The sequence below is a fragment of the Dermacentor silvarum genome, chromosome 10 (assembly GCF_013339745.2).
Source record: "Dermacentor silvarum isolate Dsil-2018 chromosome 10, BIME_Dsil_1.4, whole genome shotgun sequence".
Taxonomy (NCBI): Eukaryota; Metazoa; Arthropoda; class Arachnida; order Ixodida; family Ixodidae; genus Dermacentor; species Dermacentor silvarum.
The window spans coordinates 2,258,746-2,276,875 of NC_051163.1; the positions used below are offsets into that span (position 1 = coordinate 2,258,746).

At 46.7% G+C, this 18,130-nt stretch overlaps 1 protein-coding gene across 1 annotated transcript in view; it reads left to right on the forward strand.

The window, feature by feature from the left end:
* Window positions 1-18,130, forward strand: part of LOC119466566 (uncharacterized) — a 235,383-nt gene that overhangs the window by 50,729 nt on the left and 166,524 nt on the right. The window contains exon 5 of the mRNA XM_049657418.1: window positions 5,240-5,310. Within this exon, the coding sequence (XP_049513375.1) occupies window positions 5,240-5,310 (71 nt within the window). The remainder of the gene's footprint in view (window positions 1-5,239; window positions 5,311-18,130) is intronic.

Below are 18,130 nucleotides of genomic sequence, written 5' to 3' on the forward strand. Positions count from 1 at the left end.
GTTGACGCAAAACTTTTGGGGCTGCTTTTGGGGCTCCCGCTAAATCGGCGAAATAGCGTGCCCAACGCAAAACCCAAACGCAGTTAGCGTCTCGCGCATGCGCAGTGGTGTCGACGCTATTTCTTTGGGGCCCCAAAACGTTTGGGGCCCCTATTCTAAAACTCCCTAATATTAAGGTACAGGCCCAAGTAATCAATAATCGATTCACCATCTGCTTTAGCATAATCCCTAACCTGATTTTTTTCTCTGCGGTAGTCTGTCATTATTCACAGCCATCGGTGACGAAAAAGAAATCAATGTATGGTCGCAAATGCCAGTTTCAATTGCGACGGTTCCTTCACAGAAAACTTCACTGAGAAATAAGAGGTCAAGAATATTCCCTCCCCGAGTATATATACTGACAACCTACTGAAGACTGAAAGTTAGCCGAATATCAATTAGCAGGTCAGAGGAAAGAGTGTGTCCATAACTCTAATTTTGCCATTCTATTTGTGGGAGATTAAAATCACCAGTAATCATTAAGCTTTTTTTCTCTGTACTTCAAGAGGTTATCATATCATTTCTGCATAAAGTGGTCATCAGCATTTGGTCTCCGACACACAGAACATTATATGAATGACACTCCCCAAACAGAGACACTCAAAAACAAACTTTCATGGTTATCAATCTGCTCTAGTTCCCTTACATGCAACACTATTCTTTGCAATAACTCCAACGCCGCCGCCTCGAGAGCACCTATCTTTTCTAAAAAGCTGGTGGTTTGGCGAAACGATTTCATCATTATGCACCCCATCGTGCAACCAAGTTTCAGATATAACACACACATGAGGATAGTATACTAGTAAAATATCCGGCAGTTTCTCAATTTTGTTGACAATACTTTGGGCATTTATTGAAAGCAGCCGAAACTGCTGCGACTATGACTGCTAGTCGGTGTGTTTTGATCGCATTTATGCGCTGTCTTTTTTCTTTGGAATTAGTTTCCGCGTGTATTGTACGTCATCCCAAAAGAACAAGTCGTCGTCAACTCGAATATTATCATGAATAAGCCGAACTATTCTGCCGCTGTCTTTTTGCGCACTGCTCCAAAGCAGACGGCGCTTGCGCAGCGTGTCTGCAAAATAATCATTTTGCAACGATATGCCTGTTCCCTTCAATTTGCGTGCGTTTTTCAAGAGAGCTTGAATAATCCTGTAAGTACGTAATGACTGGCTATCATGTGGGTGCTTTCCCTAGTCTGTGAATTCGCGCCACAGATGTACTTATCCTGAAAGACATCCCGGACAACCTTATCCCGCAGTACCGCTTCCGTTTCATTCGGATCCTCAGAAGTTCCAAAAACTACCAAATTCGAACGGCGGCTGCGGTTTTCCAAATCAGTAAGCTTTTCTTGTTGAGTTTTAAGTATTTCCTGTAGTGCAGTTATAGTCGCATTTACATTTTCGTTCTCGTGGTTCCTTGCTTTTAATTGGATCATACTGCCTTCCAAGTTATTTAAGCGCTTTTCAAAATCGTGTATCGCTTTCTCCGTCGACTCAAGGCGTTCTTTCAAGGAAGCAATGCCTTCTCTAATTGCCTGTTGGCCACTCATTAATGACTGGAACATTTCCTCAACGGTTTGACCCGGGTTCTCTTCTATATCGCCAGATATACTAAGAGCTTGCAAGAATTTAAACACTCATATGCAATACTCAAACACACATGTGGGCACGGCAGAACAACCAGAAATCTATCATGATTGCGTATTGTGCTATTGTATATTGTTTTATATTGTATAAATATTTTGCTTTCCAGGCAACGCTAGAGCGATGCCATTTGCTCCAGCAGAACTTCGTTTTCTTTTTCTAGTTTCAGTGATCTTTCCTCCCACATTTTTTTCTCGGCTATTTCTTTCTGCCGCTCTGCACTAGAAATTAGCGATTCATCAGAAGATGATGTATCACACTCCCAATGGGGTTTTGGGGGCCTCTGAAAAAGTGGACCAATTCGAAGGTTATCAATTGGAAATACATAAAATGTACAGACGACACACTTACCCGGCTTTGCTGATTGGGATCACTGCATTGTTCACCCTGGCTTTCCGTTTTTTTTTTTTTTTTTTTTTTTTTTTTTGCATCTTGAACATGCTATTCGAGAATCCTGCTGTAACTCGCATTTACTTGCATAAATTTGCGCTTTTGTGCGCTTAGATACAAAGCAGTAAACAAAATTTGAGTTGGTAAAACTTCCGGACACCAGATAATAGGAAATTGAAGGCTAAGTTCATACCAGAACCCTTTGCATAACTGTTTGTCTTTAGCACGCTTATCGTCATCTGAGTGCTCTTCCATGCGCATCTTTGGCATGGGCACCCTCTTGTTAGATTTCTTGTGCTCCAGCTCCTCCCGGGATTCTGTGTAAGGCAGACAAAGAAGATGGCGAGAATTAAAATAAAATTAAGGCAGTAGTAAATGCAGGCGCATCTAATAGTATGGTTGGAGTTTAGAAGCCATGTTTTGCTAACACAGATGGATTCCGAGCTGCCTGCCAAGAACACTGCGAATTTAAAGCAAGCACTATTGCTTATATGATTCTGAATAATTTAGTGTCATTGCACATCGTCACGATGTTAACGTGTTCGTGCAGCACATAATATAATGCCAATTTGGTTCTAACGTACGAAATCTTTACTGCATCCGAGGAAAATAAGCTTCTTGTTTAATTAAGACGTTGATTGTGCGAGAGCAGTCAAATTAATTGCCTTAATATTTTTCTAATGATTAATCTCGAAAACACGCAAGCGCTTATTGTTGCCAGCAACACCGCGATCAACGTGGGTATGTACTGCACGAAGTCGTCCGTACACGATTACTCATTCGAAATCGCCTGCTATATATACTGTAAAGCTCCTTTCGTATTTTTGAAATTCCAATGTATTATATGCCATGGTCTACAATTTGTGCAAGGCGCGAGCACGTGCACGCAAGCTCCACGTGTGCAAAATTTACAGGCCAGCAGCAGAACCTCGTACGCCCGCGTATTTTCGTTGTTTGCCTCGTCAACCCAGAACACTGAATAAATTGTTCTATTATGAAAATCTTCGGTGTGCTGTGGGTGGAAGCCCAAAATTGAATTTACGCTAACAAAAGTTTGACTGTGAATCGTTTGTCATCCATATTAGAAAGTATTTTCTTCCTTTATACTATAAGCAGTGCCATTTCAGCTGACTTCCTCTCACGAAACCCGAACAGTTCTTTCGCAAGAATTTGTCCGTTGTCAAAAAACTTTCATAGTCAATTTTTGTTAAACATTCCAGTAGTATAGAAAACATAGGAAGGACAGATGCCTATAGTTATTTATGTTGTCATAGGGGCCACCTTTGTGCAAAAGAACCATTCGTGCAATTTTCATACCATCTGGAAAAACAGCTTGGTCTAAAGCATCATTACATATATGCTGTAGTGGCGAGCTGATTAGATCGGCAACAGCAGTAATTGGTCCGGCTCCTGTCGCAGTTCACCTGTTACCAAGGAACGCGAGCACTTGATGTTCATTGCACGGCTTTAACAACACACAACTGGAGAGGCAATGTACTGATTAATCCCAGGCCTTCTCACTTGTTTCTGAGGACAGGAAATGCGTATTAAACTTGTCTGCCAAAGCAGCGCCACTGTTGTCGACGTTATTGATTGTTGATGTGCTAGGAACATGACGTCCTTCCCATAAGATCACTAAGACCAGATTTTCTTAGGACAGTTTGAAAGTGTGTCAGCTTAATTGTATCCGAGTCGGCGTACAGCCACGGACACAATTAAGAAGAGGGAGTTTACAAACGGCGTTTGTGTTGTGCGTTTCTTGTGTCTCACACCTAGCATTAATCCCTACCAAGTAGCTCGCCTTTTTGCTGCGTGGCGCGTTCTGCATCGGACAATTTAACGAGGTCATGTGCCGCAGGCAGTGCGCTGAGTGCGTGCGACCTCAGGGGGCTTGACATGCCAGCTCTTCTCGCGTCGGGCAGCCGTTTGATAGACAGCTCCGCTTGTCTGTTTGCAATGCGCAAGCCGGGCGAGGGAGATCATCTATACCATAATCAATTACTTCAAAGCTCAAGGAAATTCAGACGCCTTCGACTAGCAAACACCTAATATGCCCCTGTGTGGCCGGCAAGGAAAGAACCAGGTACAGTGTCTCCATTGATGAAACAGAAACCTTAGACATAATGCGTCTTCCAAGCTATAAAATATTTTGTTATCTGTATCTAGCAGGCAATCTGCAAATGAGCATTCGTACTTCCCGCTTCACTTAGGCACGTTTCAAAAACCGTACTTAGCTGCGAAAAAAAAAAGGTATCCGTAAATGTTCAGTTCACGATGCTCAGGCATATGTCCTTGCTAACACACGTTGATATTTCACAAAAGCATATGAAGCTCCCATAATCGTCTCTGTTCATTGGAGCAAGCGAGCCCTTAACCGAAGGATCCCAGCTTTTGTTCTTGCAACATTTAGCTGCGCTGCGATCACCAGAAATCGCGTAGTACGGGTATCATTTGCAACGTCACACCTTGTGTAGCCAGCTGCCATAATACGCGCGACCAAAGCTGGCCGCTCGCAGGGCGCTCGGACTGCTGAACTTCCGATTAACTTTATTTCAATTGGCTACTGACAAAACTTGACAACTTGTTACTCGGCACCACACACAAAAAAAAACATAAAACAACATTGATGGCATAAAAACGCTTTAGAATGCCATAAAGTGAATTTTTCCTTCGGTCACCTGGTTTATCCCACAGTGTCCCACGACCTGGCGACACTGGCTCGTGCTTTCTAAAGTAAGAAATTCCTTCTGCTTTTTTTAAAAGCAGTATAACGTATAACTACAGGGTGCGGTCCACCGGATGACCTGTCCTGGCGACCGGTCGGCAATTTTAATGCGTTAGCGTTCTCCGGCTACTTCCGTCTGACACGATGCGCTTATGGGTACACATGACGTCCTTCATATGAGAATGTCTTATGACTACGTATGACTATTGAGATTTATGATTATGACTGTATATAGTGATTACTCAAGAGGTATCAGGGGTAATTAAGATTAATAAAAGACCTAAAGGATTAATTACGATAAAAGTAAGCCTGAGTAAGACTCCTTAAGAGTAATGAAGGGTGAGGAAGCCTAATGGTGACATAATGGAAGCTGTTTTCGAAATCTGACGATGACATAAATGCTACCCTGAATAAATAATTCGCTTTATTTTCTCCTCAGCATGTTGATCATCCCTGGCGGTAGAGTCAAGGTCATCGACTTCGACACTAACAAGGTTTGCATCGGCCACTGTAAGTCTGACAATGCTTGTTCATTTAATTTCAAGCCATAAAGAGACATCATGCAGGTGGAAGGAAAGCATAGGTAATACGAGCCCTCAAACACCTTGTTCCCGCATCTATGCAAATCATTTGGCACATGAACGGATACTTTAGTTCGGTGGGGTGCATGCTATCGAAGCTCTTCCGGCGCCTTCTGTGTAGTGCGCTAACCAGACATACAGCAGCTGTCGCCACCGCTTGAAAAAGGAGGCGTCGAATAAATGTCACCAAAGGTCAAAATGAGTTGCGGCTCATGCTGTAGGACAGTCCCTGCATGCGTCTTAAAACGAATAGTTTTCTTTTGTGGGCGACGGAAGCCGGACTTTTTCCGCCTATAGGTGACGATGATGTTTATTGGCATGTCCTTTGAAACGGGGCGGGGACAAATCGTTACCTAGCGTGCTTGATTTAATCAGGTTTTACTACATCTATCGCCATCCCGTTCTTAACTTTCGTGTTAACGAAACCTCGGCGCCAACAGATTAGCGTGGCGTAGCGACCCTTTGAAAACCGCTTTGGCGGGACGCGCTCGTTGCCCAGCGCCCACTTTTCAAGAGCAGCTTGAGCTCTGTGCACGTGCTGTGTGGCGCTGCTGTTACTGGGCTGAGGGGGCGCGTTGTCACTTCAAGTCCGTGCCGCTTGTCGACATGGAGGAAGAAAAAAAATTGGGCCATAAACCCCCCACTCGATAATTGTCTTATAGTGCGTAGCACAATTTGGAGTCATTACTTATGAAGCTTATACTCTACCCTTGAAAACTAGACTGACGTATTTTAAGGGATAAGCAACTCCAAAGAATACTACGCACACTATGACGATCTCCCCAGTAAACTTGTTTTTGCCACCAACCATGTGTGTGGTAAATGAAATAAATGCATTGTTGTGGTGCCTTTTGATGCAAAACCGTCATATGGTCCCTTGAGCGAAAAATACTATGCCTCGTAGTATATATGATACTGGCACCTCCTGTTAGTTCCTCTTAAGCAGCATCTTAGAAGAGATTTAAGAGAGTTTCTGTACAAAGGATCATAAACTTGTAATCTTCAACTCCGAAAACAACAATCCCCTATACATCTTCATTGTAGCAAAATGATTTTTCGCACAGGTGCTTCAAGATTCGTGGGGTCGCAACATTTATATGGGGACGGATTACCAGTGAAGCTGTTTAGGCTGCATACATAGGCTGCTTAAATGAGCTGCATGCATTATGCAATCGTACATGGTTATCATGCGGCACCATACTACACCGACACAAGCGGCCCCGCGCCTCCCATGCCGCAACCGCTGCTGCAGCCGCGCCGGCACCTCCGACGCGGGGAGGGGTAAGTGGGAGCGAAAGAAGGGATAGAGTGGAGACGCCATGGCTGGGCGAAGCAAAACCGGCAGGCATAGGCGGCACGTATCAGGCCGAGATGGAAGGCCTTGGTGTGCTGCAGAGTCTGCAGGGGTGTTGTGCCAGGCCGGTCAGGCCCGGGGTGGAGTGGGAGGCCGTGAGGCCTTCCCGCTTGTAGAAATGTCCTTAGAGGCGTGCGGAGAGCCCTGACGAGTCAAGGAACTCCACGACGCCTCGAAGTGCAGAAAGGTGGTGTCGGCCGGGGAAGAGGAGATCTTCCTCCTTGCCACAGGGGAGGCCCAGGCGGCGGAACTCCTGCAGGAGTGGGCCCCGCTGCTGGAGGTACGCCGGGCAGGCCAGCAGGAGATGTTCGATCGTCTCCGGCTCCCCGCAGGAGCTGCAGGCCGGGGACGTCGCTCGTCCCAGTCGGTAGCTGCGTGCTGCCGTCCAGCTGCAGCCGATGCGGAGCCGGAGAAGGAGCGAGCGCGCGTGACGACAGAAGCGCAGGACAGGCGCCACACTCTCTCCCATTCCTGTCCACGCGCCGTGTCCCCGATACGGACGTAAGCCGCGTAGGCCCTGGGATGCATATACTAGAGGTAAACAGCTTCGCTCTAAAATCCGGCGTCGGTAGCAGCCAAACGGCACCTAAAGTCACACTGGCTGCGACGTCACGAGCTCGCCTACACGTAATGCGGGCGAAAGGGCGCACCTGCTGCCGCCATAGCGAACCCAGAGGCGGCGCGCTCGGGGGTTGAATGAAGGGATCGCGCATTTACTTGGCACGAGTGCAATTATTGTTTTCTTTAGGCATAGTTGAACACATTGCACGCAGAACACAGAGGATGTCCAAGGTGATTTTATTTACGGACACCTATTTACGCGTTGCATTATTAAAAAGCCTGTGAATAAAAAATCAAATGGTTCAACCTTAGGATTGAGAACGGACTTGGCGTACATGATGACATTTAAAAGTGCCCTCTTCTTTCCCTCGATTTATTGTCGGCGTCAAAGATTTTGTCACTCCTGCGGCCACAACTGCACCATGACAACTTCACTGGTGTGTCCCTCTTCACATTGGTCCAAGTGACAAGACTCCTCAGTGGCAAGCAAGCGAGGTCTGTTGCCGCTGATTTGATACCCTCAAAAAGTCAGTCTTCTGGGACAGCTGCCGCACAACAGCGTAGCAGTGGGTAACAGCATTCACGACACACATTGCGGGAAACACAAGGCCACCTCTCTCTGGTACTTTTACAAGCTCTTAGTGTTTCTGCGTGACGGCAACATTTATGGGCTTGTCTATTGCCAGCCGCGCCCCGCATTTCAAGCAGTTTCGCCATTTCAATTTATTCATTTTTTTATTTAGGTACCTCACAGGCTCCAACTGGAGTATTATGTGAGGGGGGTTACAAGTTTGGTTGCGATCAGAAGCAGTTTGAACATTGTTATTTGAACATCGTTATACAATTGTAAATAAATAAACTGAAAAATGTAACGAAAGGGAAACACTCCAAAACAACAATGCTGCATAAATGGCACAGCCAGCCACGAGGACAGGAATGATGTCCATGACAGCGTGTCGGCAGTCACTCCAGTTTGACCTGGGAGGCCTTCATCCCATTTACTATCGTCGCCGCGAGATGTAGCGATCACGGGCAATGAGCTTTGCAGCGCTAACTTATTTTCTCCTTCATACAGCTGTCGAATGTACACGTGGTACTGAGAGCTCGCCAATTAATTGTACGCTCTTCTAAGCTGTCAGTCTGAAGCTTTCCCAGAAGTGCGTAAGAGCTCATTGAAGCAGCAACCGGCGATTTCTAGCAACGCATATGTCGTTTGGTGGAAAGCTGCGTGGGTTTCCTAGCTGACTGTGCCACTGTCAAGATCCTTGCTTCGCCAAGTGTCCAGCCAGTCGAGAAGCTGATGCAAATAGACCACTTTGGGATCATTCACTGAAGCAAAAGGAGGTGCCTGAAAAATGTCCTTGAGCCGCTTCTTTTTGTGCGGTGTTTTAACGTTCACGATTTTCCACAATATTGTTGTAATGTCCACAAAATTTGCGGTTTCATTGAAGAAAAGCAAATTGCGCTTGGCTCCTAGGGTTCATAGGGCACTAGGCAATTACTCATTAAATATTTGCTATGCAAGTTTCACGTTTTGTCTTTCAATGCTTGACGGACACAGGGCCTTTCTAGAGAAACTATGCGTATATCTCAGCAGCTGTTCGTACTCCAAGCTATAGCGATCACGGATAGTTTGGAAAGCACATGCGTTGTCCTTGCGTTTCTTCCGCCTGAAACTCGGGGAAGTAGAAACAGTGATTGACGGGTTTCACTATGTGCATAGGATCGACGATAAAGAATAACGGCCTTGAGTGTTCGGGCGGATGAGGGTAGACGATCTTCTCGCTACGAGGCAATTCAGTGAATTGTTGTCGCTTACGACAGCAACAACTCTATAACCAATATTCTCGAGGCCGCAAATAATGTCTCTTAGCAGGTTGTGCAGAAACTCCGCATCAGCGCTGTGCACAGGAACTATGTAGGCCACTTCCTTAAACTGGCACGTGAGGCTTTGTACCATAAGGACAATTGCACTGTTGGCGGCTTCGTTAGAATTATGTGCCACACCCGTAACGCTAGCACCTTTATAGTCGAAATATCGCTTGATTCACCATTAGACTCGAAGCGTTGGCGGTGGTCAAGATCAGCGATTCTCCTTTTCGTGTAGCTCTGAGGAATTTGGAATCATTGTGCTGCTCTAACTGAGGGTTCATTCCGAAGGATGAGCAAATTGACCGGATCGGGTGCATGGGTAGGGTGATGTTGCCGTAGCTGCGAATATGCATGTGGCGATATAGTATAGATAATGCAGGAAAATATCATACCAAGTGCCGCCGGCGCTCCTTTGTTGCAGTCAACAGTTTAAGCTGCTCTCGTAGGGACTGTACAACATGGGTTATATTCTATTCTGTAGGAGACTAAACTGTTCAAGAAGAAACCGAATGCTGTCGCAAACATTTTTATGTGTCGACGCCAGTCTCGTCGTGCACAGGCGTCTTTGGAAAATTTACAGTGACACTCATGTCGTCATTCACTACTACGGAGTACTTATTAAAGGGTGCTCCGTTTTCATCTGTGTTGGCCACGATGAGGGTTCGATTACCTTTAAACACTTTCCAAAATTGTGACTTCTTTGCTCTTATATGTGGTCATACAAATCATCGGTGCACGAGACCTTGTCTGCCTCCTCTTCGCGGCGGTAAGTATCCGCAGAAACTTGGAGCGCACGTTCAGTGCAGCTGATTGTGCAGTGAATAGCTGATTCAAGACGCAGTCGCTTTGACTTTGGGCTTTCTCTTGTGTTTTGTTTGGTTGACAGATAATTCAGGCACTCGGGAAACTGCGATGGTACTGTATTTGCACGAAGCCGGATGTGGGCTAACGGTGCAGTAACTGTGCGTCCTGCAGCGTCGGCCACGTACGATGCATAGGGGACGATGTCACTGTGTGTGAAGTTCGCAGACCTATAAAAGAACGGTTGACACGGTTTAGGTAAAGCGTCTACATGCGAAACAGTAACTTATATCTTTAACAAACCTCTTTCTCGAGACACTTGTGCATCCGACGGGATTCTCGTTATTCCCATAAATCACGAAAATCAATTACGACAGATTGAAACTTACCCTGGTGTGCTTTGTAACGACGAGGTCTGCTCTTGTGACTGCGCTCAGCCATTTCCTGCAGAGATGATTGTCCTGAGGAAATCTGAAAATGTGTGAACTTTCGGTCGCGCCGCATATTTGCCGCGGCACTTCGGCACACAATACGCCAAAACCTTGTCGAGCCGACACGCCGCACACACAGGAGGTACGCAAGAATGACGGAGTGCTGCGCTTTCGCTGGCGTGGCGTGCCGAGCGCGCTCGCGCGTCATCGCTATAAGTGCCCTTTAGAAGACGATCCCGAATATCGTCCCGATACTCGGGGTCGGCTACGTTTGGCTAAGAACCAGCCAAGCCAAACCAAGTTAAGCAAATGAAAACAAAGACAAAGCTGAGAACAAATTAAGCCAAACCAAGTTAAGCAAAGTTAAAGCTAAGAACCAGCCAAGCCAAACTAAGTTAAGCAAAGGAAAGCAAAGTTAAAGGGCCCCTAAACCACCCAGAGGTCGAAATTTAGTTGTGGTGTAGCAGTAGTAGTGATTTTATTGAAGAAGAAAATGACGCTTATTTCTGCTGCTCAATAGGGAGCAGTTGTGCACGAGTCTTCAACGAACACGTAGCCGCGCGCGAGAGAGAGAAACAGCTTTATTTATCCCATCTTAAAGGGAAAGGGGCTGCGAGAAGAAGGCGAGAGAGGTTGTCTTACTCGCGGTAGGCCGCCTCTACCGCCTCAGCCCACCTCAGGATAGCTTCCGGAAGTTCGGGGTTACGGCTGCGCATGGCAGCCTCCCACAGCTCCCGACTACTTAAAGCTCTACAAAGGTGAGGGGGTGGGGAGTGGTTCTTGCATTGCCACATAATGTGGTTTAGGTCCGCTCTGCTAGCGGGACAAAACTTGCAGGCTGAGGTAGGGTATATTCCAGGGTGAATTTTGTGACGTAAGACAGGGGATAGAAAAGTGCGAGTCTGCAGTCTACGCCATAGCACTTCGTGTATGCGTGACGACCGACACATTAAAGGTGGGAGGGTTCGGCGACCTAGGCGGTAATGCCCGCAAATGTCGTGGTATGTAAGTAATCTGTCGTTGGAGGTAAATACTGGAGGGAGATTATTGGCGTCTGAACCGTACCCTAGCCTAGCCTGCGCTCGGTTCGTGAAAGCTCGAGCACTTGCGTGGGCCGTTTCATTGCCGATTAGGCCTGCGTGAGCCGGTGTCCAAATTAAACTCACAAGTTAGAATGGCGGATTATGGGATGACTAGGGTTTTCCTGCAAACCCTACCCGCTCCAAAGTTGTATATGGCAGTTTTTGAGTCACTTACTATGACAGAGTAATTGGGTATTGTTGCGGCGAGTGCCGCCTCCTCCTCCGAAGAGGCTAGAATGGATGCTGCCGTCGCAACACTGCCAGTGGAGTCAACGGCTGATATGGCAAATTTGTTTCCACACGGATACTCTGCGGCATCGACATAGACCACGTCTTTGTAGTTAGATAACTTTTTCTGTAGGGTTGTTGTTGCCTTCTATGTTCGTGATGAACAGGGTGCATATTCTTAGGGAGAGGAGGTATATGAAACTGTTCATGAATGGGGTGGGGAATATTAAATTTCTCATTGGTCATGGGTGCTGGGGTAATATTTACGGAGTTTAGGATGTGCCTACCAGTGTGGGTGTTCGATAAGCGCTGGTATTGAGCTGTCAGGTGGGCTTCTGCGAGCTCACTAAATGTATTCAAAGTACCTGTAGCCAAAAGTCTCTCAGTGGAGGCTCTACTTGGCACTCCAAGGGCAAATTTGTAGAGTCTGCGTATCAGTGCGTTAACTTCATCTTCCTCGGCCCTAGTTAAGTGTAGATAGGGAAGGGAGAATGTGATTTTACTAACTGAAAACGCCTGTACTAGTCTTAGCAGTTCTGCTTCACGGAGACCTCCATGCTTATTAGACACCCTTCCTATAAGCCGTGTGGTGTGGTATACGCTGGCAGTAACCGTTTGAAGTGTATAAGTATTGAGTCGGTTAGATTGAATGTGCATGCCGAGTACACGGATTTTGTCGACGACGTAAACTTGCTTCCCGTTAATATTAATGTGAATGATGGGCGTATGGCGTTTATTTGCCGATAGAAGTAACAGCTCAGATTTAGCGGGCGAGTACCCGAGGTTCATGAACCCGGCTCTCGTAGCCACTGCATCTGCAGCCGCTTGCAAGGTATCTTGAATGTCCGAACCACCCTTAATCCATAGGGTAATGTCGTCTGCATACAAACAAAGAATATTGGAGATCCGGTATTTTTGCCAGCGCCCCTGCAATAGACCTCATAGCTAGGTTAAATAGAAACGGCGAGAGCACAGATCCCTGAGGGATCGAGTGCCAAAGCTACCTAGGGTGATTGGGGGAGAAGTTTGATCATTGAGAGTAATGACGGCTGTACGACTGGTAAGAAAATCGCGGATATAGTCATGCATTTTTCTGCCACAGTTAATAACATTCAATTCACGTAAGATGGATTCATGATCTATGTTGTTAAATGCACCGCGAAGGTCGAGTCCCAAGATGGCTTGGGTGTCTTTGCTACCTGTAGGTGTAAGGAGGTCATGCTTGAGCCTTAGCATGGCATCCTGGCAAGAGAGTGACTGGCGAAAGCCAATCATCTCTGGTGGTAACAACTGATTGCCTTCCGCGTATTTATTTAAGCGATTAAGCATGACATGTTCGAGCGTTTTGCCCAAGCATGACGTGAGGGAAATAGGTCTAAGATTAGCTATGTCAGAGGGCTTATTGGGTTTGGGAATAAATATTACTTGAGCGGTTTTCCATGCGTTCGGAAGGGAGCTGTTATCGAAGCATTGATTATAGTATTCTGTGAGGGCGGAGACAGATTTGTCGTCCAGGTTTCGGAGTAATTTGTTACTTACGTTATCTATACCCGCAGCAGATGTAGTTTTAGGGGAAGCCAAGGCATGTAGAACTTCTGTCTCTGTTATTGGGGCGTCGAGAAGTTCATTAACCTCGCCTGTATAGTTTGCATTCTCGTGAGTTGTGGTTGGAGGGAGGTGTAATCGTGCAAGCTCCTGAAAAAAAAAATGGCGAATATTATCCTTGTGCAATAATTGAGTGATATAGTGACTATGTTGCGCACGCGAGGGATCGAGCACCAGTTGCCAAGTCCTTTTACTACTGAGAGTACCATGCATGCTCTCACATACTTGGCCCCATTGTTGATTAACTATATTTGAATCGCATATGCTTGGATGTCGTGATCAAGTCTAGCTACACGGATGCGAAGCTTGCGGTTGTGGCGGCGTCTTTTCCACCGCTTTAATAGCGATTCTTCGCTTGCCACATGTGTAGCAGTTTGGCATCAGCTGTTTGAAAGGGAACATCAGGTGGCATAGTTGTGGTTTGACTGTCAACATCCGTTTGGAGTTGACTGATCCATTGCTGTAGATCAAATACGGAATTGGGAGCATTATTTGCACGAGTTTGCCGAAATTTGTCCCAATCCGTAAGTTTGGGAGGTCGAGTGTGAAAGGGCTTGTGAGGGAAAGTAACAGAAATCTGAATGACGTAGTGATCGCTACCAAAATTGATTTGAAGGTTTTCCCATTTAGTTAAGTTGACCCGAAAGGTGAGGGTGAGATCTGTTGATGTATCTTTGGAGACACTATTTCCTAAGCGGGTAGGTGTGTCGAAGTCATTGTGGAGGGTGAGTTAATGATCCTGAATGTGGGTCCATAAAGCTCGTCCTTTAGGTGTGGATGTATTATGACCCGATAGCTGATTTGGAGAGTTAAAATCACCAACAACGAGGAGCGGGTTTCTCTGAGCTTCCTGTTTAGCCCGAGCAAAAACGGTAGTAAAGCGGTGGTGTTTAGAGCTGGGACTGCTGTAAATGTTAAGGATGTAAAGGGGAGCCGACCGGGTCTTTTTAGGAAGTATTTCTATGAAGTCGTGATCAATGTCGATACGGTCGAAATGGGAGCAAGTAACGGTCAAGTGCTTTTGTACTAGGATCGCGGTATTGGGACGTTCGCATCTTCTGCATTGGAATGTGTTGTATCCGGGAAATTTAACGTAACCACGCGTTTCTTGTAAAGCAATGACTGCGGGGGGTTGCGTGAGATTGGCTATGTATTGTTGCAGACTGGCCTTCTTTTTGGAAAAGCCCCTGCAGTTCCACTGCCACACAACTATTCTGGAGCGCTTAGGGGATGCGGCCATGCAGACGATCGAGTCTTTCGATAATTTGATTGAATCGCTCATCAATTTGGGTAAGTCGCTCGTCAACCTGGCTAAATTTAGCGTTTATGTTGGTACTGAGGTTATGAACGTTTGTAGTAAGGGACTCAAGCATAGCCTCTACGGCATCCATACGTTTCTCGAGGGCCTCAAAGCGGTTGTTAGAGTTTCGAATGTGTGCGGCCAGTTTACGACTCAGCTTATCATGTTCATCCCAAGTATCTCTCCCATCCTCAGTAGATTTACGCTTTGCGGCGGTAGTGGTAGTGAGAGGAGGAGAAGTATCCATGATTAATGTGTTATCGCCATTCTCATTGACAGGGGGAGGTTTATGACAGTGGGTTGTTTATCAATAGCGGGTTCAGATGGAGAAGTAGTAGTTGTACATAGTGAAGGGGTTTGGAGGTCGATAATTTGTTTGCGCAGAACACGATTTTCTTCCTGCATCTGTTGTACGAGGGCATAAATGGGGGCATCAGGATGTTTAGGTTTAGGTAAGCTTTGGGAAGCTACCGATGCCCAGCTTACCTGAGGTGGGCTTGATGTCTTGTTAGAGGGAGCAGCCGATAGAAGAGGCCTATCTTCATCTTTCTTTTTCTTAGGAAGAATTTCCTGCTTCTTGGTCGAAGGATGAGATTTGGTCTTTGATGGAGGAGGAGTCTTGTCAGCCTTGGGGATTGAGATCTTGGGCTTATATCGCAGTGCACACTGAATGGATCCAGTCTCATGACTTTCACTACACAGTACACACTTGGGAATGCACACATGATCAGTCGGAGGATTCAAAGTTCCGCATTTATGGCAAGTATCCTCTTTGTGCGTAGGGCACACGTCCGGTCGATGTCCAACACTCCAACAGCGTGTGCAGGCCTCCATTCCGCAGTCCAAGAAGTCACAACGATCCGGGTCCTGGGTTTCTGGCTCCAAAGTAGCGGGAAAGCGTCCCACACCATCAAAACGCTCAAAACTACCACGAATAACATCGCACAAATGATCCGCCGCGTAACTTATCGCAACGCGGGCATGAAAGAACACGACACGCTAAGGCTCGTCCAAGCACTAGTGATAAGCCGAGTCACGTACGGCCTGCCCTACCACCTCCTTAGTCACGAGATCATAATAAGATCAGCATATAAAGCGGCCCTCGGACTACCCAAGGGGACGTCTACAGAGCGCCTACTAGCCTTAGGGGTATAGAACACGTTCGAAGAGCTAAAACAAGCCACACTTATCTCTCAGAGGGAACGCCTGAGCTACACTCACGCCGGACGGGCCCTACTGACAAGGGCACGTATTCCCCCACACCCACAGTGCATCAGCGAACAAGTAGTACCACTACCAACCTCAACACGAGCTCAAATAACAGTGGCCCCCATACCCAAAAACAAGCACCCGGAATACAATAAAGCACGACGCAAAGCGCGCACACGACATACTAGAACAAGGTATTTCCTGTGTGACCCAGTTAATTGAATTTACTCATGAGGTAGCATGCGCGCTGGACAACCGAACCAGTATTGACTGCATTTTTTTGGATTTCAGAAAAGCGTTCGATTTGGTCCCCCATAATTTATTATTGCAGAAAATGACCCAATACAAAATTAACCCGAAAGTTATTAACTGGATCGCAGAATACTTAAATTCCAGGCAGCAGTACGTCGTCGTGAACGGTGAACAGTCATCCACTACCAATGTGACGTCCGGGGTCCCTCAGGGGTCAGTACTGGGCCGATTATTGTTTTATTGCGATAGCAATTATATGGACACTTCCACCGGATTTCTGCCGTCGGCGTCGCCGTCGTCGTCGCCGTCGCCGTGAGGTTCCGTATAGATAAAATCTTCGCCGCGCGCCGTATGCCCGAGCGGAAGCGTGCGGGGACGCACGCTGTCACGGAGAGCGAACGCACTCAATCTTCCACGCGCAAGCAAGGAAGCGGGAAGCGAGCGCCGGAGGGAGCGGGGGGGGGGGGGGGGGGGCACTTCTACTCTGCCAACAACCGCGCTCGTCGCTCCGCCCGCACCGTCTCTTATCTCCACACGGCTCTGACCTGTGCATTCGCCGCTCAGTTCCCGTTGAAGCGATAGACCGCACGAACCTTCGCCGCCGCCGCTTGCTGCCAGCGTTTTGACAGTCGTGTCTGCAGTCATTCAGTGTGATCGATTCATGTTTGTTTGTGCGCGCTCACACCACAGTTAGTAATAGTCGGGCCACATTTTCCAACGCACGCTACACATGCAATGCTGCCCGGATCGGCAGTGCAGCGCTACAGGTGCGTCCCTTCGTACGCGCTGCCCACGGGCAGCGCTTCTCATCAACACCACCGTTTCACACGCGCCTTCTCGTGGTCATCGAGTCTCTCTTCATGTCGGTCTACTTACGCCGCAGCACACCTGCTTACTTAATCAGCTCATGTTTACTACAATTCATATTGCTACCAAAGCCGCTCACCTTACTTCGTATGACATTGCTGTGTTGCTATCGCATTCATTGCTTCGCCCTTAGGGCGAAACTGTGACATTTTTTTAATGTATATTAATGACATCACCCTGGGCGTACAATCGTCGATGAGAATGTTTGCAGATGACTGCATCGTTTATAGAGCAATAAACTGCGAAAGTGATCGCGGCGCAGTTCAAGACGACTTGGACAAGATAAATACATGGTGTAAAAAATGGCAAATGCAACTTAATTTGGAGAAGACAATGTGTATGACGTTTTCTAGAAAGAAGGATGAAGCTTCGCCTTCGTATACTGTAAACAAGAAGGTTTTAAAAATAGTTTCTGAGTACAGGTATTTGGGCGTATTTTTCACGCCAACTCTGTGTTGGCACCGTCATGTTGATTATGCGATAGCTAAGGCCTGTAGATCCCTGTGGTTCCTGCGGCGAAACACGCGTGAGTTTCGATCCCCAGTCCACGCGGGAATTACTGTATAAATCATGCGTGCGGTCGATACTTGATTACGCGAGTAGCGTATGGGACCCGCCCACTGCCCTCGATAAAGATAAATTGAAAAAGTGCAAAACATGGGCGCCCGTTATGTCCTGGGAAACATTGTTAAGAGCCACAACTTCAGCATGACGCGCTGCAAGCAAACTTTAGGATGGGAACAGTTGGTCACACGCCGGGCTAAGCAGCGTTTGAAGCTTTTCCATGATGTATACTTATCTCGAACTTGTATTCCTCGTGACAGTTACATTTTTCCACCTCATTACGTGTCTGGACGAGTCGATCACATGTACAAAGTGCGGGAGTACCGATGTAAGACAGCAGCATTCAGTAATTCTTTTTTCCCTAAAACGGTTTCCCAGTGGAATCGATTGCCTTCAGCGATCGTTGTCGCCGTTGGTAGTGATTCATTTTTTCCTTTGTTAGAGTCAAGTGAGTTGTTCAGTTGATGACGGGTGTTTTTTGTGCGGTATACATATTGTATTTGTTTTCGTCTTACTGTATGTTACCCGCTTGAATTTTTCGTACATTTTTGTCAATCTTCGTTACGTTGTGTATTGAGTGTACTTCCTACTAGCTGGTTAGGCTGTACTGTACTTACTGCAAA